Source organism: Lampetra planeri, chromosome 12 (genome assembly GCF_965212315.1).
Source record: "Lampetra planeri chromosome 12, kcLamPlan1.2.h2, whole genome shotgun sequence".
Lineage (NCBI taxonomy): Eukaryota > Metazoa > Chordata > Hyperoartia > Petromyzontiformes > Petromyzontidae > Lampetra > Lampetra planeri.
Window position 1 is genome coordinate 13,861,661 of NC_136118.1, and position 20,070 is coordinate 13,881,730.

General features: G+C 49.6%; 1 protein-coding gene across 2 annotated transcripts in view; it reads left to right on the forward strand.

Moving 5' to 3' along the window:
• The window catches only part of LOC144721730 (dedicator of cytokinesis protein 1-like), a 311,613-nt gene that overhangs the window by 227,212 nt on the left and 64,331 nt on the right, over positions 1–20,070 (forward strand). For both annotated transcript variants that reach the window (XM_078599607.1, XM_078599608.1), the window contains exon 28: positions 18,763–18,861. In XM_078599607.1, coding sequence (XP_078455733.1) covers positions 18,763–18,861 — 99 coding nt within the window. The remainder of the gene's footprint in view (positions 1–18,762; positions 18,862–20,070) is intronic.

The window sequence follows — 20,070 nt, forward strand, 5'->3', positions numbered from 1 at the left end:
CACACAGCTCCATACGTCCACGCAGTCGGTCGAGCCGACATCTGCTTTTGTTCAGCAGCTCGAATCCCGCTTCACCAAGTCACGTGCCAGGGCAGCACTTAACGTAGGTCCTGCCAGCTGTTCTAAATCGAACTTAAAAAACAGCGCAGTGCCATTAGCAGGAAAGGAACATTGGGCACAGGCGTCACAGCCAAATCTAAAAATTGTCTGCGTTTACTACGCTGCCAGAAGATGATGATAACGATGATAATACGTTATGTAAAAAATAATGCCTTGTAAGCTAACCATTCGGCCGCTTGGTGCTAGCGGTGAAAGTATTCTACTGGCAATCGGAAAGTTTAAAAATCAAATCCGCGTTTGTTTGGAGTCGTCTCGGCTCGTCGTGCTTCTGGGGTTGATGAAACGAGCTCCAACTTGATGGCCAGCGCTTGTTCTGTGACCTCCACCAAACGAATAACGTATACCAGGAGCTCAGGGTCACCAGCCGAGATGAGCACTGCCCAACATGAATTTGAGTGCGGCGATGATGATGCCCTTTGATTTATTGGCTCTGATCACTATTTATCCTGCAAAGCCTCGCTGAGTCTCAAGGCTTTTTTTAAAGAATCACCTGCGTTTGAATACTTCCCCGTTATAACGGCAAATGTTATTGCTTGTGGGAAGAAACTAGGGAGTCGGGAGTAAATGCACTCATGTGTCTACTGTTTATCCGTGCGTGTGTGTGCGTGGCTTTTTAGTTCCATGTCGATATAGCGTGTGTGCAAATCAACGGAGGGAGATTGTTCATTGTTCCTGTCTTATTAAGCAGCAAATGCGCACACCTTTTTCGATGAAACTCGGCACATATGTTACATTACACATGTCATATAGGAGACTCGCGTAAGTGTCTGGGCCGGTCTGGCTTGCGTTTGTGCGTTATTAGGCAAATTAAATCATTTAAGAACACAGGCAAGGTCCTTGTATCTGCCAAAAGGGCATTAAATTGAATAGCTTTTATAGATTTAGGAGCGTATAAGTACATGATGTAAAATGTTTGGACACTTTGTAAATTGCGCATGGGATGTGCCCAGTTTTATTTTATGCCTTTCACATTTTCCATTACTCTGGTTTACCTTTTCTCCTTCAAAGGAGAGAACTAAGTTTTATCACGTCCGTTTGTCTCTGTGCCTGCGTACACGTGCATGCATGCGTGTGTGTGTGTGTGTTTTATTCAGAATTATGTAAGGAAGGCGTGTGCAGGTGTGCATGTACCTGATATGAAGATAGCAGGGCATGTTTCTGGTCACATGACCCACTCTTGTCCCAAGTTAACCTTGATAGTTTCTCACTAACAACACTGTCGCCTTCGTGGTATGTAGAGAGAAATGTGGGATCTTTGAACAGATGGAAATCCCTGACGAGATTGAACTCGGCCCAGGAATGGGAACTACTTTGCGCAACGTCTACCGTGGTTGTCACGTGGAGAGACTGACCCTGCCATAGGAGTGTGGAATGTTCACTGCTGGCTTGGGGCAACCAGTCACCGTGTGCACTGTGTATGTGTTCGTTTGAACTTGGAGGCACTTGAAGTCAATGATGCTAAAAAGGAGAAATTTAAATAAGGATAATGACAAGTTTTGAGTGAGTCTGTTGTGCAGTCAAAATCATCAATCAAGAACACAAACATGTACCGACTTTCACCGTCAAGCGGTCGTTCTGGGCAACTCCCATTGGTGACCACCAACAACCTCGCCGTCGCTTCCTTCCATCAGCCACATCTCACAGCTGTCGCTCAGCCTCCAAGCTCTGTACTTAAGAGTTGCTCACCACGTGGCTCGCAGTCTTCCCCCAGGGTTTCTAACCTCTGGGTGTCACCACATTGCCCCCTTTCAAACCCATCCTTTCCCATCCCACGTTCTGTGTCCCACACAATACATCTTTCCAAATTCTATTCCAGACATCTAAGTCGCTTGCGGTTATGCTGCCTTTGAAAATCCGAGCATCCTGTGCGTACATTTTTCTTTTTTTTTTAAAGGGCCCAAATTTGAAAGAGTGAGAATGTGGCATGAGTGAGATTTCCACAGTGCGGTGTCGCTTGTGCAGGTGTTGGGTGTGAAAATGCAATGGAACGTCTCGTGGATTTAAATTATTTATTACCTTCCATATATCACTGCGCGCCGGCTAAATAACATTGCGTTATGGTAATTGAATGTGTCGCACCATCACACCAATCATTGCCGTCACATTTCCTACGTTTCATATTTCATATGCCCGGTATACAGTGCATATGCACATACATATATTTATGTCTGTAATATACTCGAATGTATGCATATGCGATTCACACAAGTAAATACAAAACACCTGTGAAAGCGATATTTTTCATCATGCATGGTATTTTCCAGCTTAAGCATTTTCAATAATAATACATATGCTGGCTCATATATGTAAAGTTATATTTCTACACAAAAACAAATTTCCTCTCTTATAGCCCTGTTGAAGCAAGTGTTGTTTGCGAGCACTTAGGAAAGCTGGCACGGCACACGAGGGGGTGAATAGCTAACACCATACCCGACCGCCTTTGTCTCCCCTTTACTGATGTTTACACACCAAACCAAATACTCGCTTAAGGCTGAGTCAACCTAGGGAAATCCCAGGACCGGTTCAGATATTCGTCACTGATCTTAGCGATTCGTGGAATTGAACTCGGGTAGCTGGGTTCGTAGCTGGTACGCTAACCACTTTGCCACGGCTCCCCACACACACACATCCACACAAACATCCACACACGCACACACATCCACACACGCACACACATCCACACACGCACACACACCCACACACGCACAAACATCCACACACACACATCCATGCATGCACGCACACGCACACCCATCCACACACACACATCCACACGCACACTCATTGACACGTACACATCCACGCACACAAAGACACAGAACCTGAGCGTTTAGCGTTCCACACCATCGGGGCAAGCGCTGTCAGCGAGCATCTATTCTGTTTGGCAACAGACATAAGACGACGATACAGCGTTATCCCACGCTTGGCTGCCTCGGTGTTTCCCCAGTGCTGTTGGGGATTCGCAGCACTGTGTTTACGCATCTTTGACTAAGTGGACGTAGCCAGGATATCTCAACCAGATACCAGATGGCCAGGTTGCGCCCTCTTCGTCGGCGAGGCAGTGAACCCAGGTAGCCAGGATTAATTACAGTGCAGGACATTAACCGCTCCACTAACACTCCTCGACATACAAACATACAAACGCACACTGATTCGCATGTTAAAGCACACGTGCCGTATACTGTATGTAGAATTGTATACTCGTACATAAAGGGTGGTGAAAGCATTTAAAACATGTGATACGAAAGGCAAGGGATGCTAATAATTTGTAATGATTGAATAAAAATAAAAAATAAACTACAGCTCTCTTGACAAATAGGTAATTGTTTATGGTTGTTTATTGGCTGGTTAAATAAAGGGGATTTAAAGTAATGGAAATGATCAAAATAAACTAAATAATATTCGCCATTTGGCACTTGGCAGAGCACTTGATTCAGAGTTTATATCCCTGTGGAGCGCCAACTCAGCCCATCATCCTTTCGGGGGTTGCTAAAATCGATAATACTTTGTTGAAAGTTGGTAAAATGGTCATCTTGCGGATAAATTGTCTATCATCGTGAGAATGTGGAATTCTCACTTTTGGTCTATGCCCTTTGATTGTGTGCGCAGTCCGTGGGTTGACTTTGATACGACCGCGTAGAATGCAAAGTGCATTTGCTTTGCGAACGCCGCTGCATTGCAAATCAAAGTCACGGGACTGCGTATTGTCTCGTGGTGCCCTTGTGTTGCGATGCCGCGGAAAACCAATTTGCAGTTGCGGCGGTGTCTATGCGGTGTCGCTGTAATTGTATTTATACGCGGTGTATATGTATTTTGAAAAGTGCACTTTGGAAGAGCAGGCAAAGCACCGCGCGATGTTGGCGTCAGTCGGACGGGGCCGTTCAGTCGCACTCGGGGCTAAGGGGGCACGTGGAGGAGAGTGTCACTGCACAACGTGCGAAGCCACATTGGTGGCACGGGCACAAAGCCCTGTGAGTTACATTCCCTGACAGGGTTTGACTCGGGCCCCTTCATTTCTTCGAAGGTGCAGTAGCTCTCCCCGCTTTGAGCCGCCAATGCTGGTACTCGATTTTCAATGTATCCATCCCGGATGGATGATAGGTCATCCACTGGGAGACGTTCCACTTCATCGCTGGGGGTGAGATTGGCAGGTTTAAGGAAAACGAGGTGCTGCTTCACGTCCATGGCTTCTCAGGTCCCAGGCATTGAGGGGGTGGGGGGGGGGGGCGATTTTCAGGTGAAGAGGCCGCGCGAATTACGTTCACAGAGAAGACGCCGCTCGGTCACACGCCCCTGGGACTTGTTTGAACCTTGTTAGCAGTCAGCGTTTCGCATTAATTGAAACTAATAAATAATGCAAATGAGTGCTCGCTAGTACACAACAATACTTTAACCCTTCCCTGCCTGCCAGTTTTTATCGTTTGCTATCGTGCAACAACAAAAAGGCCCACGCCGTATTCGAAATTTGTCAGGTCAGACTTGCTTTAATGGATAGAACATTTAAGTGTGTACGTATGTATGTTGAACTTCTTTCACACTGTACATAGCCAATCGTGCTAATTGGAGGTGTGGGGAAGGGCAACAAGCGAAACGCAAAGTACCAATGATTATCGAAAGTTCAAATCCCGATAGGGGTGGGGGGGTCAACGCAACCCATCACCCTTTCCGCGGGGGTCCACGTGCCCCCCCACCCACGTGCCCCCCCCCCACGTGCCTCCCCCCCCCAACGTGCCCCCCCCCACGTGCCCCCCGGCACCGGGTTGTGTGCGCTCCGCAGCCTGCTGAGGGCCGCCAACAGGGGTGAGCGCCGTCTCATTCTCACGCCTCTCCTTGACCTTCGCTTGACCCAGCGCTGAATGAAGAGGGCTGTTTCGTGTGCCCTCAATCGGGCTCCTGTGACGTAACCTCCGACACGCGGCGGCGACATTGCGACTGCTGGCCGAGCCAAGAGAGCTCCCGCCGGAGAGGCTTCATCTCACGAGGGCGAGTGCAGCGTCAAAGATTTAGGGAATTGCCCTGAGCAGCGTCGGCACCGTCGCCGTGCTTTTTCCTCGTTGCGTGTGCGTGTGTGCGCGCACCCTTGCCTCCCCCGCGGTGTTTTCTTTTATCATTGCCTCACACAATGAGACACGACGGCTGCACGTGTCCATCCGACTGCGCGCTGACCCGACCTTGAATAGACGGCGGTGCTGTGGCTACGCACACACACCAACACGCACAGGTTGGACCTGCGATTTTCGGTTACCCAGGGCAGTAGCTCCTTGATGAGAACGCCCTCCTAAACCACCGTCCGTGGAATCGCTTTTGTTACATTCTTTGCGGTTGACAATTTCGTACATTTGTTTATTCAGTTGAATGGGGGGTCGATCAAAGTCAGTATCTTCCTGCTCATGCAGGCATGGGGCAATGCTCATCTCCACAGTTGGCACTTAGCCAGTGGTGAAAATTACATATTTTCATAACGGGCTCATCTCTATGCGACGCTCATTGTTAACTCGCCACAGAGTGCTGGTTATTTCATCAACCCCAAAAGCACGATAGGCTGTCCAGCCGCAATCAGGATTTGAACTCGAACCAAAGCTATGATTTTGAGTCTTTTGGTTCTGACAACAAAAACAACACCAGGCGATAAGAGATTTTCTCCAAACCTCCGTGATGCTCAAGCACCAAAAACACAGATCTCGTCGTCAGCCTTCACTTTTCTGGGCGGGGTGGGGGGCAGGTGGAGGGCCGCGTGCAATAAAGTTGTCAATTACCTCCTGAAGCCTCCCCTTAGCGCTCTTGGCCGCACCGTCCTCGTCGCAGTTGCATCTCTTTAATGCGAGGGGGCCCGCCTGAGGCACCTGTCATCCGTGGCGGGCGCAGACCACCTCGTCTCCTCGGCGCCCGCCGCATGACACGATCGCGCTTCAAAACGCTCCTCCTCCGTCTGGGCGCGTTGCGGGGGTGGCGGCCGCGTGGCCGCGTCAGGGAGGGGTGGCGGCTGATCCGACGCGACGGCGAGACGCTTCGTTTGAATCTCGGGGACGTCAGCCGCCCGCTGATGGCCCTGCCAAGACATTTTTTAGGGGCCTCCCCCGTGCTGCGATTGCACGAGCGTCTGATACCTGTGGGAGCACTGCAGAACGATGTTTGTGTATCTCTTCACGTGGGTTCATAATACAATTAGTGTATATTTAAATGCAAATTAATGGATGGGTCTTGCGATACTGTAATTGGTCGTGTACCCATGTGTAGTTATTATCACCGTACAGTTAATTATGGTAAAACTGTTTTGAAATTACCCACACTGGCATTGTCAGAAAAAGTATTATTTTTTATTTTACTTTATCAATTTATAGAGGCCGGTGTGGGGTAGTAAATGGATATACAAAAAAAATAGTAATCTCTTAGCTACTTTGACATTATACATCACAGAAGAAAAAAGAAGATTGACAGTTCCTGTTATCTTCCTCAACATATCACGATTATTGTTTGATTTTTGCAGAAATGTGGTGAATCTCATTTCTTCCATACCAGTGAATGTGGCCCGGCGAGCCCTCGGGGCGCCCCCTGCCATTGGCAACGTCACGCGGCTCGAGCACGTGAGCACGTGGTGGCGGCGGCGACGCTGCTGGGGCTGGGCGGGAGGAGCCTTCATTCTTGTGTGCGACATTGGCCATGCAATTTTAAACACGGTGCGATGAAATTTGGTTCTGCACTATAACTACGGCTCGCAAGGAAGATAGGGGAACTCTCTTCCTTCCGACGTTGAAATAGCCTTTAGATGTCTTCACTGGAGTTCGTGGAAAGTTAATAAAAGGGCTTTATTTGTTCAATGTTAGCGTTTAATTAAACATAGGGTGGCAATTTTTGGGTCATTTTTTCCACGTTATTTCTTTTACTTTCGATTTAATAAGAAAAGAAAATTCCCGGTGTTTCTGCGATAAAACACGCTTGGGGTTGCATCCATCTATTTGTGGAAATTCGGGAATCTAATAAAGCGTGGCACTATTAATTGTAAACCCCGCATCAGGGTTAGCCCGATTTGTTAATTTCACTTTGTTCCCACTTGATGTTTTGATTCTTCGTGAGAACCTAACATTGTCCACAATATTGGCAATGTAGTCCAGTGTGTGTGCTTTGGCTTTAGCACCAGAATGTGAATTTGGCCCTTTGATCCGCAGGACTCCCTTGCTTCAAGCGGTATTGAATTTCAGCTGCCTATCATCGTTTGTTTAAATGACTGGCTTGCCTTGATTAATTTGTCGATTGAAAGACCATCTTGAAAAGCTGACTGACAGGGAGGATTCCTCCTGAAGCAAAATAACAGTGCGGTCAGCAGTTCTGTCTGGGCGTTGTTGTGACCGATTCGAACACCTCAATGAAGGCTTTGTATCAAACATTCAGATTAAACGTTTGCTCAGTTCTCATGTGTAGGGAGTCCAACCGAGTCGAAGACGTTGTTCCTTTTAGAGGCAACACTTTTACTTGTAACACCGTCACACAAACGGGCACTTGCCCCTTTGCCAGACTACAGCGAGTGACTGCTACGAAGGGTCGATCCCTCACTCGGTTCTTCGACCACGTGGTTGCCTCGTAAGACGGAGAGCTTCAGCTTGAGACGTAAAGCTTTCCACTTGTAGATGTTGAGCTTCCAGCTTGTAGAATGCAGCGACCCCGGTCGGGGCCGCTCCGCCCTCGCCCCGCCCGCCTTCTCGAGCATTCTCGTTCCATCTCCATCCTTCTCAAGAGCTCTCTCCGGACACGTGATCACCCACTAGTCCCCCCACCCGGGGCCCCCTGTATGGGCACTCCGCATCACCTGTCTACGGGGTCAACCAGAGTGCCACGGCCCGGGGCAATCCTGTCCCTGGGCTGACGCTCACCCACTCACCTCGGGGGAGCCCCCACCACATGCTGTGCGTGGTGCTCGCACTATCCCAGTGCTCGCTAAGCCCCGCTCGGGCTGGTGTTACACACAGCCACCCACACGGTGCTGTCCACGATGCAGGAACGTCGAACGGCACGGCCCTTCCGGGCCGGCACCATATAGTGACATCCCCGATGTGACTACACGTATATTTCCTAACAGCAAGGCTCGCCAAAAGCGGTAAATCTTTTTGAGAATGTAAGGTGGTGCAACTTGAGACAACCTTGAAATGTCTTTAGCCTTCAAAAGTAAAATTTGCACTCATGGCAATAAAAGAATGATATTACATTTGAGATCTGGCACTGTTAGTTACAAAGTGCGTCAGTGGAACGGCAGGATCACGTCGTAGTCCATTAGAGTGATGTTTGGCATCAGCTTACTGGCACTTAACATTTTCCAAATGTTTGTCTGTGCAGGTTGTGAGCCTCAATACTCCCCCCCACTCTTTTTAATTTGACATAAGGCCACCAGCTGGCTCCGTTCGAGAGATTTTATCAGCCCACGGAGTTGTGTCAGTCTTTTTAAGAAATATATTTTTAAATTGGTGATTGTATCTCATGTTATTTCTAGGTTGTGATATGTGATGAATTTAAATATGATGCAGTGTTTAAATACATGATGAATAGACCACCTACACGCTTAAAAAATAGTTTCCTTTAGCTTTGTCCAATCAGTTTGTGCCTGGCCAACATGGAAGAGGAGGCCAAATATACACTCGAAATGGAGCTCTCAGCTACCGGGAGCCTCTTCTGGTGGACTAAAACGTCGGACATTGTGCGGAACAGCGTCTCGTGGGAGGGCTGTACACGGGCAACACTCCAGCATCGGGTCTGCATTCACCACACTTGCTTGTGCTGAAACATGCAAATACGATTGATGATGTGTACGGCCTCTCCTTGAAACTGATTGGCCTATGCCCGAGACAGCCTCTTGTATTGCTTCGTCTCACGGTACTAGAGAACAAAGGCCACCAAAAGGCAGACAGTACAAGGGCAATGCAAACACCAAAAGCTTTAATAGCTCGGGTTAAGCAGTAATATTTCTTGGACCCTTTTTGCCAGTATCAAGATGATGAGAAAAGGAAGAGAAAGAGAGAAAAAGGCTTTTCCCTTGCTGGTCCATTATTTTTTTCATCATTTTGATTTAGAGTTAATATTTGGCTTGGGTTAGGTGACGATCTTCCACTTCTTTCTGCATTTAATGAGGTGACAGCCATTGAAATACAATACCGTGCTGCCATGTCAGGGTCAAAAAAGTCGAAGTGTCTTCTGACTGAAACGAGCTTCAGGACGCGACCATCTCCTTAATCCGCCGTGAGCCAGGGGGGAGTGCAGGTTCCACATCCCCGATGGTGGATGCTCGTCTCTCCATTGAACAATGTTAAAAGGCGAGTCATTCCAAATTTGGAAGCCTCTCCGTAGTGTCCGCTTCGCAGAATATCGCACACACGCTCTGTTGATCTCCCCGACATCGATGGGATTCAAAGCAGTAGACAGCGTCTTCGTGATCACTCGTATTATAATTACTACCCAGTTCATTCCCTGGACGTGAGCACCGTTGGTACCTTGGTGTCTAAGCCTGGCCTGGGCTTCTCCCCGAGTCAACAAATTACTGAACTCATTGGGGAATGATTGTTGCTCTACCCATAGTCTACATGTCTACATGTAACAGAAGTGTGCGTGGGGGGAGGGGTTAATAAAAAATAATACAAAGCTAGCTTGTCGTAATTAGATTCCTTCCGTGTAGATGATGGCAGGCAGTGGAGGTGCACCTGTAAATTAAGATTAATTGCCCTCCTAATAAAGGTGGCTTGTGCGGCTGCGCGCGTAAGTTGTACTTGTGTGTGTGTGTGTGCGTAAGTGCTCGTGTGTGTGTGTGTGTGCGTAAGTGCTCGTGTGTGTGTGTGTGTGCGTGTGCGTGGGGAGCGGTGGCGCAGTGGTTAGCGTGCCGCGACCCGAGTTCCATTCCCGCTCAGGCCCAACAGCAGTGACGATTATCTGAACCGGCTCTGGGCCTGCCCTAGGTCGACTCAGCCTCAAATGAGTTCCTGGTGCGCTGTGTAAACGTCGCCACTGGTGAGACAAAGGCGGCCGGGCGTGGTGCTTGCCACCCCCACTCCCTCGTGTACCGTTCCGGCCTCCGTAGGTGCTCGTTAACAGCACTTGCCCCAACAGTCTGCTGAGGCTATACGGGGGATAGTTGTCTTAGTGCGTGTGCGCGTGCGTGAGGCCGGTGCGTTGCGATGCGCTGCCGAGGCTTTGCGAGCGAGCGAAGGTTTTGTCGCTCGAGGGACGTGGGGCGACGGGGCGGACGGCCAGAGTGGGAGCGCAGCGGTTAGAATCGCGCTCCCCGCGTGATGCGCACCTCTCGACGGGCTCTCGCTCAGACCTTCGCTTAGATCGACGGCACCCGACAAGCACGATCGACACCGCACACTCAAAAGTGCCTCCCGGCTCTTGACGGCGCTTCTGCTCCATTCCCTTCGGTGGCCCCTCATGCGGCGGTGGACAGCCACTGTGGTCTTCCCACACACGGAGATTCATCAGGATCGTTACCGAATCATTCATCTCTATTACGTTATTGGGGATCGTTGGAAGATGTTTACGCTCGAAAGGACGCGCGCCAAAACGACGCGCGATTGGCTTTGAATTGACGGCACACTTTGTGGGCCGCGTGTCCTTTGCCCACAAGGTGCAAGGACTCTTAAGTTTCCCCATAACGGGTCTGAGTGGAGGCGCCAAGACATATGGAGTCTCTCGTTCCCTTATTTAGCCTCGTGCCTTTGTGACGTGGTGTTACTCTGAGTCATCACTCGAAGGCGTAAATCGGGCATCGCGGTGTTGGGCCTCGTGTCTTTGTGCATAATGGCGTGAAGGCTTTGAGTCATCGTTTGCAGGTGTGGATGGGGCGGGGGGGCCCTTCGCACACGAGCAGTGCGGTTTAGTGCGGGAAGAGGGCCTTGTCAGCAGCCTCTAACCCCGCACCGCAGCGTTGGCTCGTAAGTCACAACCACACAGGGTGAGGATTTATGCCCCCACAGAACGCCATCGTCAGAGAGACGCCCCGCACGCAGTGCCTCGTGGGAGCGAACTCGCAGCGAGATGCGCTTTGTCCATCCAGGTACTTCATTGTTTAGATGCCGCGCCACCTCTTTGCTGTTAATTGCGATGAGGTCGCTCTGTGATGATCAAGCTGTGGGTGGATTTTCCGAAATGTATCCTTGAGCGATTGCACACTGTGCTGAGCAGCACTCTACCTCACTGCTGTGTTTTATTACTATTTGTTTTATAGTAAACCTCGTAAAGGCAATTACTACATATTACAGGGGAAATGAATATATTAAGCATGTGAAAGTGTTCCCGTGAGTGGTATTTCATGCGTAATAGCATAGATTTTCCCCGTGCCTTGTGCGGGGAACGGTGTGCAGGAACCACATGCGTGGTGCCGCGTGTGTCGTGCGGGGTGCGGAGTGCCGCGTGCAGGGTGCGGCGTGCAGGGTGCGGCGTGCGAGATGTTGCGTGCGGGGTGAGGGGTGGCATCGTGCTGGGTGCGGGTGCCGTGTGCGGTGTGCCGTGTGCGGCGTGCGGAATGCCGGGTGCTGTGTGCGGGGTGTGGGGTGGTGGCACAAGTTGTCCATCTCGTGCGACATGTTTAATGAATTTTGGCTGGGCCTCCTTGTGGGAAGTCAACAATGGTTGTCTTTTGGATTGACTGGTCTCGCCATAGGAATGTGGAATTTACTCAATGGAATCAGGGCCTCCAGCAGAGATAAACAATGTAATGCGAGATGCGGTTCTTATAGCAAAGGCATAGTTTGTAACATAGGGATATGGATTGTAATGCAGGGCATGGTTTACACTTCTGGGTATAGTTCATAAAGCAGGGCACGGTTCAAGATGCAAGGACAAGGTTTTTAATGCAGGGCTTGTTTCGCAATGCAGGGCATGGTTTATAATGCATGGCATGGTTCGTAAAGCAGGGAATAGACGGCGATGCAGGATTCAGTATGCAGCGCGAGGGAGACACCGCGGAGAGCGCGACTTCCGCCACCTGATTGATACCATTATGAAATTATCAATACGGCTCGACTCATTGCCCCGAGCCTTACCGCTTGCGTTATTTACCGTCGCTCTTCGGTGCACTCTCGCTCGGCTCGGCTCTCTTGTTGCCGCTGCCACGATAAATCAGGGCAGCCCCGGAGGTGGCGAGGCGTGGCGGCGTGGGTGGCCAACGCAGGGGTTAGGCCGCCGTGCGTTTTCCGTGGAGCGGAGGGCACCTTTGGAGAAAGTTTATGTGCCCTGGCCGAGCAGCCGCGTACTCGCCCGGCGGGGGAATTCACCGTCCACCCGAGTGATTTCCCGCACACTCGGTGAAGCAGCCCCATCGCCGTGCCTTGCTGCTCGCCGTAGAATGATGGGGTACACTCCCCAGTGCATTGTAACTCACGGAGCAAAATGTAAAAAGCAACACCTTCGTGTGAATGAGCCCCCCCAACGTGCGCTGGGGTGTGTCTGTGTATCGAGTGTGTGTGTTTCGTGTGTATGTTTTGTGTGTGTATCGTGTGTGTGTGTGTATCGTGTGTGTGTATCGTGTGTGTGTTTCGTGTGTATGTTTTGTGTGTGTATCGTGTGTGTGTGTGTATCGTGTGTGTGTATCTCGTGGAGCGGTAGTTGCAGCAGTTAGCGCACTGCGCTACGAACCCGGCAACCCGAGTTTGATTCCCACTCATGGACAACACCAGTGACGATTATCTGAACCGGTCCTGGGCCTCCCCTAGGTTGACTCAGCCTCACAGAATCCCCCGCTGCATTGTGTAAACATCGGCAAAACGAGCCAGGTGTGGCACTGGCCACATACGTCGCGTGTGCCTTGTACGGACCGCAATAGGTGCTTGCTAACAGCCCTCGCCCCACCAGTCCATTGGGCTACTAAGGATTGGAATCTTTGCATATACTGAGGAGTGGTGGAACATTGGTCCATTAACTCCAATACAAATCCAGTGGCGTGGGTTTGATACCCAGCCGTATGGGAATCAAAGTGGCATTTGAACGTTGGCTTGGGGCTCCCTTACATTGAACCGTCCAGAAAGGGCGACGTGGGTGGACATGAAGGTCGGCGTTGGACGTAAGCGTGGCCGTGTCCGCTCTGTGCGGACCGTAGCACAGCCCGGTACGGGCCTTCATAGGCGCTTGCTTACTGCACCTCGCCCAATAGTTTTTTTTTTGCAAATCGAGGGAGGATCATTGGCTTTGTCTTTCATCGAGGCAACCCAGCGGTACGTGCTCCTGCATACACTTAGGTCTGCGTGTGTACCTGGCTACATGTGTGTTTGGCTTGTGCGCGTGCGTGTGCGTGCATGTATTTACATGCAATTGGTATCTGAACCTGGTCTGGGCCGTGCACCGGTTGACCTAGCCTCGTATGCTTTCCCTCAGTAGGATCTATCGATAAATGGAGGACGTTTTTAATCTATCCAAGTGGCACTTTGGTAAGGGCATGTGTGTAGAACAGGAAGGTTCCGAGTTTAAATCTTGGGTCAGTGGTCAGCCCGCCATGCGCTTGGGTTCAATAAAATAATCACCACTCTGTGTAGAGTCGAGAGTGGTCTTCTTGTGGAGAAGATGTCACTTTTCGCAAGAAAGTGGAGTTGCCAGCGCTGTCTCAGAGCCACCGACATCAGAGATGCACGCCCTCCCGCATTGCCATTCTAAGCACAGAGGCGTGAGTTTTGCCTTATTATCTTTCGCGTGAATTTGTGATTGCATGTGTTTAATTCCTCGTGTTTATACTGTGCGCGTGTGTGTGTGTGCACACGTGCCTGTGTGTATGCTTCCTGAGCGAGGATATCTGCGCGCGTGGCTCGCACTTGCGCCCACCACCGTCCCCGCTCGCGCGCGCACGTGTCTGCGTGTGTGCGCGCGCGTGTGTGTGTGTACTTCCGAGCACGCGCGAGTCCCAGACGTCCACGTGAAGTCACCTTCACCTCCACAAGCCCCGTGCCAACGACAGCATCATGAAAAATGAGCGGTGGTTTTTGTCAAACGGGGGAGTGTTTAATGGAGCTTTCGTGCCTTATTAAGTGCCTCAATTTTAGTGTTATTTTTTCTATTTTCCTTCAGAAATACAATTAACCCCAGGTTTTCTGTTCTCATATCCATCACGTTTCACATTAGAAACGTATTTAAATTGCGTGTTTGAGAAAATGAGCATGGGGTATTGCTAATCCCCCCATTGGCGATTCTGTGCGTGTTGATGACAATTCCACATTGTGATGGCGGCGGGGGTGGGGGGTGGGTCTTGTCTCCCCCAACAAGACGGCCGCCGTTGGCTTGCCAAACATTTTTTTAAAATCTTTTTACCGACTCTGCATGGATGATGGGCGGATCCCTACGTGCTGGCTGGAACTTTAACTCGAAATCTTTTAAAAGCGAGTCAAACGGTCTGGCACAGTGCGTTACCGATATAAAAAAAACAACATCGGGGAGCGAAGTTTTTCCTTAGTATTGGCAGCGACTTTTACTTGTGAGGATGTGTTCGTAATCGTTCTCCTCCAGCCGTTAAGAGTGCCACACCGGTCGCGTAACCGCTTTTATCCGTTCCCCTAATCAAAGAATTTAGTGGCCTCATAAAATAATGGTTATTAATTTTTTATATATTTTAAAAACTGGACCGTGTTTCTCACGTCAGGCTGGGTGGCCTGGTTTCAGCTTTAAAATTTTATGTTACCATAAAAATGTGTATTAAATCAAAATACATCTTTCATTTCATGAAAACACGTCCATATTTGTATCGGTGCTTTTTCCATTTTTCGATCAATCGATTAAATCCATTCAAAATGTTTTAGCTGCTATCATGACCTGCACGTAATTTAGTTTAAAAGTAATCACGTGTCTAAACCTTGCAAAGGGCGTAGAACACAGAGTCTGTAGCGTGGCATAGAAAGCAATGATTGACCTTGGCGAGAGTGAGCTCTTTTTTCCAGAGTAATAATCACATGTTAGATTTACAACGTGCTCAGGATACGTGCAGTGGGCTTCGAACGAGCAGTGGAGGTGCTCCTTCTGTCAGCAAAGTATCACTTCATGTCTGGCACGGGGAGTTCATATCGTAGAAGTATTTCTGTAGTTCCTCGCTATATGAAACTCAGTTGTGCTGTTTGAAGAGGGGTTTACCACGTATCAGCCATCATAAACAAACGTGCGATTTGGTTCTCGGTTAGACTGAACTGAGTGGAAAAAAATGCATACGACAATGTTATGCAGTCATTAGCTGAGACCATCGACCTTGCTATAATTGTGATCCTTGATCCTGGTTAAATCGCTTATTCTCCCTACCTGGATCTGGGCCCAGGTTCTTAGTGGGCCTTACCTGGTAAAATGAAAAACAGTTTCGTTTAAGTGTGCCGTCAATTTTGAAATACACTTTCAAGACCCCCCCCCCCCCGACCTCATTTCCAAAAGTAGATCACCATGTGCCAGAATTATGGCCCAGATTGCCAATTTGAAAAATTGCCCTCGACCAAATTACGCAACAACAACGACGACGACGACTGCGCCAGGCGCTCGTCGCAGTTTAAAGCGTCTGTGCCGGATTTGCCAGGTTCTGCCCCCGCCGCCCACCGTTGCTGGAGGCAATTATCGGCACGCAGCCGCCACGACGGTGGTGACGAATAAAAAAACATATGCGTGTGTGCTCCCTAAGATGTTTCTTTAGATTGCCAGATGCTGCTTGGCCTCTCATCCCCCCACGGGCCCTATCCCGACGACGCCCCAGAAAATGAGCAATCGCGTTTCGAGGAGCTCGTTGGAGCCGTGATTAAAACATACATCAAACCTGCGCGGCCTGTGACAGCCCACTCAGGTGTTCGGCGCAGGGGTCACCTGTCTGCGGACAAGAGAGGGCGTTGAGACCACGGGCAGATGGATTAACCCTCGAGTCAGCGGGCACACTGCCGCCACCTGTGATAGGGAAGGGGGAAAAAGATGCACGTTCAAAACAATTATCGTTGGTTCACACCAGGGTTTTATTTCAGCTGGAGAACTCCAGGGCCGAGCTCCAGAAAATATTTTCCCGACTTCTCTCCCACCCTCCACTCTCCACTCCCCTTCTCCACTCCCTGTCAGTGGGGAGGTTAGGGGTCAAGTTCCAGAAGGCGTGGGGGTTTGGGGGCCCCCTAGTAAGATCAGGAAATTTTCCGTGAGAAATGAAGCCCGAGTGAACGCTGTCATTTACGTAAAGAACCATAAAACATCCATAGGCACAATGTAAATAATAACAAGTCATCAAAAATAGTGTAAATAGAACGTTTAATAAATAAAGGTGATTGCTTTTTGAGAATTATAATTGCCTGTGATTAATTTCTTGAACATTGACATTCATGATTAACGGCACTTATTCATTTTGTGATAAAAAAAAAATTGTTTTAAATCTATACAAACACATTTTGTATTTACTTTTGCGGCACGATGGAGTGCGCTGTGGGGTGAATCGAGGAATCCATGCTGCTGCTGCTTTTTTAATTTTGCATAAAGTTACTGTGAACTATATTCATCACGAGAAAGTTGCCCAAACCTGATATCGCACCTGGGCCCAGTAACTACACAGCTGTAGTCAATGGAGATGGTCAATTTCCAAGAACACGTTTACATGGTCAGTTATTCTGTGCAGGCCAATTATGATCCGGTCTAGACTGGCAAATCCCCTATATTTAAGAGCCTGGTATATACTCTTATTTATTTTTTTATACCCAAGTGGTGTTATGGTTAAGAGGTACTTGACTTGCTGGCATCAAGATTTGAAGGAAGCTGGTCTTGTGGAGGGCCCTGCTCTAGTCTGGCTCTGTTCTCACAGAAGGCATTTTGAACCTCCTGAGAGCTTGACCGGCCACTTGTGTTTGAAGGGACTTCTTAAAGCGTCAACTCCCTTGTCAGGGAACCCAGCCTAATGAGCCGCCGCAGTCTCGAAGCTCAAATCGCTGCATCCCTCAAGCCACTAATTAGTCGGTATTGTCCCGCGGAGCGAACTCTTTCGAGCAGATGCCTCAACCCGTGTTTGTCAAGTCAAAGTATCTCAGCGCTGTCACGAGCGAGCATGCGTGCGGCTCCGTGGATCACCTCTGTTGGTGCTGCCAAGCCACCGATGAAAATTCCATATTTCTGTAGTTGGTAGCCTCTCCCTGGGAACATCCGCTGGTGCCTTGCCACGAAGTGGTACTCATTTAATTTTATTCAACCTCATTATCTTTATTCCATTAATCCACTCAACATGGTGGTACAGTGGTCAGCATCCCATCTGACATCAGTGGTAAGTGCTACGTTCCAGTGATTGACACACCACAGTGTTGCCTTCATCCAAAAGTGGATTGACGGAGTGCGGGTACAGACGATGATTTGAGTGCACTTCCATTCGTATTTGAACTGACGACCTTCAGATTGGGAGTTGCTGTCACTCTGCCGTACAGATATCGGCTCTTAACAAGCACGTTTACAATCCCAAACTCAAAGTCAGTTGAAAGATTTTGGATGGCCTTGTTCTGCAGCCTCAAGTAGGCCATGGCTTTAAATGGTAGCAAACCTGATATTTCGATTTAAAGCTTTCGTGACTGCAGGGATTCATCTTCTTGGTTCTTTCGGTAAAGTCACGTAGAATTGTTTCCATTCTACGTGACTTTACCGAAAGAACCAAGAAGATAAACCTGATATTGTTTTATATCATGAGGAAGTGTTCATGCAAGGTTTCCCAAACTTCAGTTCTCACGGCCCATCACGCTACGTCCTTCTGCCAACAGCAATTTACTCCCATCCAATCAGGAATGGACTTGTTCCACGCTGCACGTGCCCCATGATTGTTTAGCACGTCCCACTTGACACGCGAAGCAGCTAACACGTCACGTGCTGTTGGGAGCGATGTCACGACATGGGGAGATATATAGAATGATTGATGCACTGTGAGAAAGATGATGACAATTGAACACAGAATGGGGCATCTAAACTGGGTTGGTCTCTAAAAGTGTGGCGGTGTAGCATTCCCTTACCAACATTGGTACACGCGAGATCCTCCTACAAACGAGCAGACGATACTTTTCCATTAGGTGAGTCCCCCATCGAGTGTACAGAGAACCTCCAGACAAACGCTCGCCATCACCGCTGCCTCAGCCCCGCACCCCTTCCCACGACCGCTGTCGCGCGGACGCCGTGCCCTTGGGGTGTCCCCCCGGTGTTGGGGGGCTCCTGCCTATCCCTCACAACCCCTCCCCTTCCCACGCCAAACACCGCAGTCTGTGCTCAACACGTGAGGCGTTGTCCCCATTTTATTGTTGGCCCCGCAAGCCCCCAATACTAAAGATTTGGTGCAATTGTACCGCACCGTCAAAACGATACCGGCGCGATAGTTTGCGGTGCGTGAAAAATTATTAATAAAAAAAAAACTGTTCCTTCGTACCTCGAAGCCTGGTTACAGGCCTGTGTGCCACCGTTCATCGTCATTAGTAGCCATGCTCAATCAACTGCTTGATGAAGCCCTTTCATTTCTTTTTTAGTCCCCCCCCTTCCCCTCCATGAGGAAACTTGAAACTTGTGGCGGACTGACTGCGATGCCCAGTCAGTGCAGCGTGTGCCTGCGGAGAGACGACGGCCGTGTTGACTGTAATGTGTCGCAAGCTGCTTCGTGAAGCATGTGGGACGGGATTAACGTAACGCTTCGCTCTGTGGCGCGCGTGTGTGCGTTTGCAGAACCATTTTGTGGCGTGCATGACGGCCATCCTGCGACAGATGGACGAGAGCCACTACCAGTACTACATCCAGACGTTCAAGACACGCTCCGACCTCGTCGTGAGTCTCCACCTTGAATGAGCACGCACGCTGTTTCTTCACGGCACAGCATACACAGCTCATGGCGGTGCGGGGGGCGGGGTGTTGCTGCCGTGCTGTCGTGGTTAACAAAACGGACTTGTAATCTAGAACTAGCCGGTTAAATATCCCGACACGGCAGTCGGAACGATGGGGATAGTTTTTATTGATCCCACCTCCCCCCTCCACCTCTACTCCACCCGGCAGTTTAAATCAGCACACCATGGTTAGCCGATCGGTGAGTCGTGTGTGGTGGGTTAAAGTGTGCGTACTTCTATCCCTTCCAAGACGTCCATGCAGCATGGAAGAGTAGGCCAAAAATAGCCTCTGGAGCTCCCTCTGGTGGAGGCCCTACCACCGGCACGGGTGCGGTGCCAGCCGGTGATCGAGAGGCGCCGGTGTTTGGCGTTGGGGCCGGTCTCCCCACAGGACGACCACCGTCACCTTCTCTCGTTTAATCGCCGCGTCGACTGTGGCAGGATGACGAGCTGAGTCAAGATCAGAACTCACGAGCGGCCGATTGTGAACGGGGGTGCCTTTCTCGAACTCCTCGTGGCTAATACGTCATCTCGTCAGAGGGGGTCGACTCATCCCATCCTTCTTACAGGGTCGTGAAAATCGCTACTTCGTGGTGGGAAGCCAACACTCTCGTGCCTCTACGGAGACTGGTTTCTGCCCTAAGAATTCGGAATTTCCACTTCTGGTAGAGGGCTGCAAATGCAGTGATCAAAGATGAACTCATGACATTGTTTGAAGAACACAGCGTTGACACCACCCCTTGCAGGATATTCCCCATTAATTACGTTTTGTTAAACAGGGTTTACGTTCAATTAGCAGTCATCACCTCTGCTGCCCGTGGGGATTTTCAGAAGGGGCATTTATTCTTTTCTTGTCTTGTTATAAATAACACGGCCGGGATGCTGTAATTGGTGTTAAACCTTCAAACTAATTACGTCCACTACTCATAAGAAATTAACATGGAATTGATAATGAATCATCACCATCATGATCAGTCATTTGCTGTCCACATTGATGCTGTAACCAACCTCCCATGCTTTACTGCACGAACTTCAGGTTGTACATGATGCAGACGAGGACGGAAGTCTTGTTTTCCTCTACAACTAACAGAAGGCAGTCAGGGTGTCGCTGCATTTGAAGGGCAGTGGAGCTGGGCTCATATTTATTCGAGGC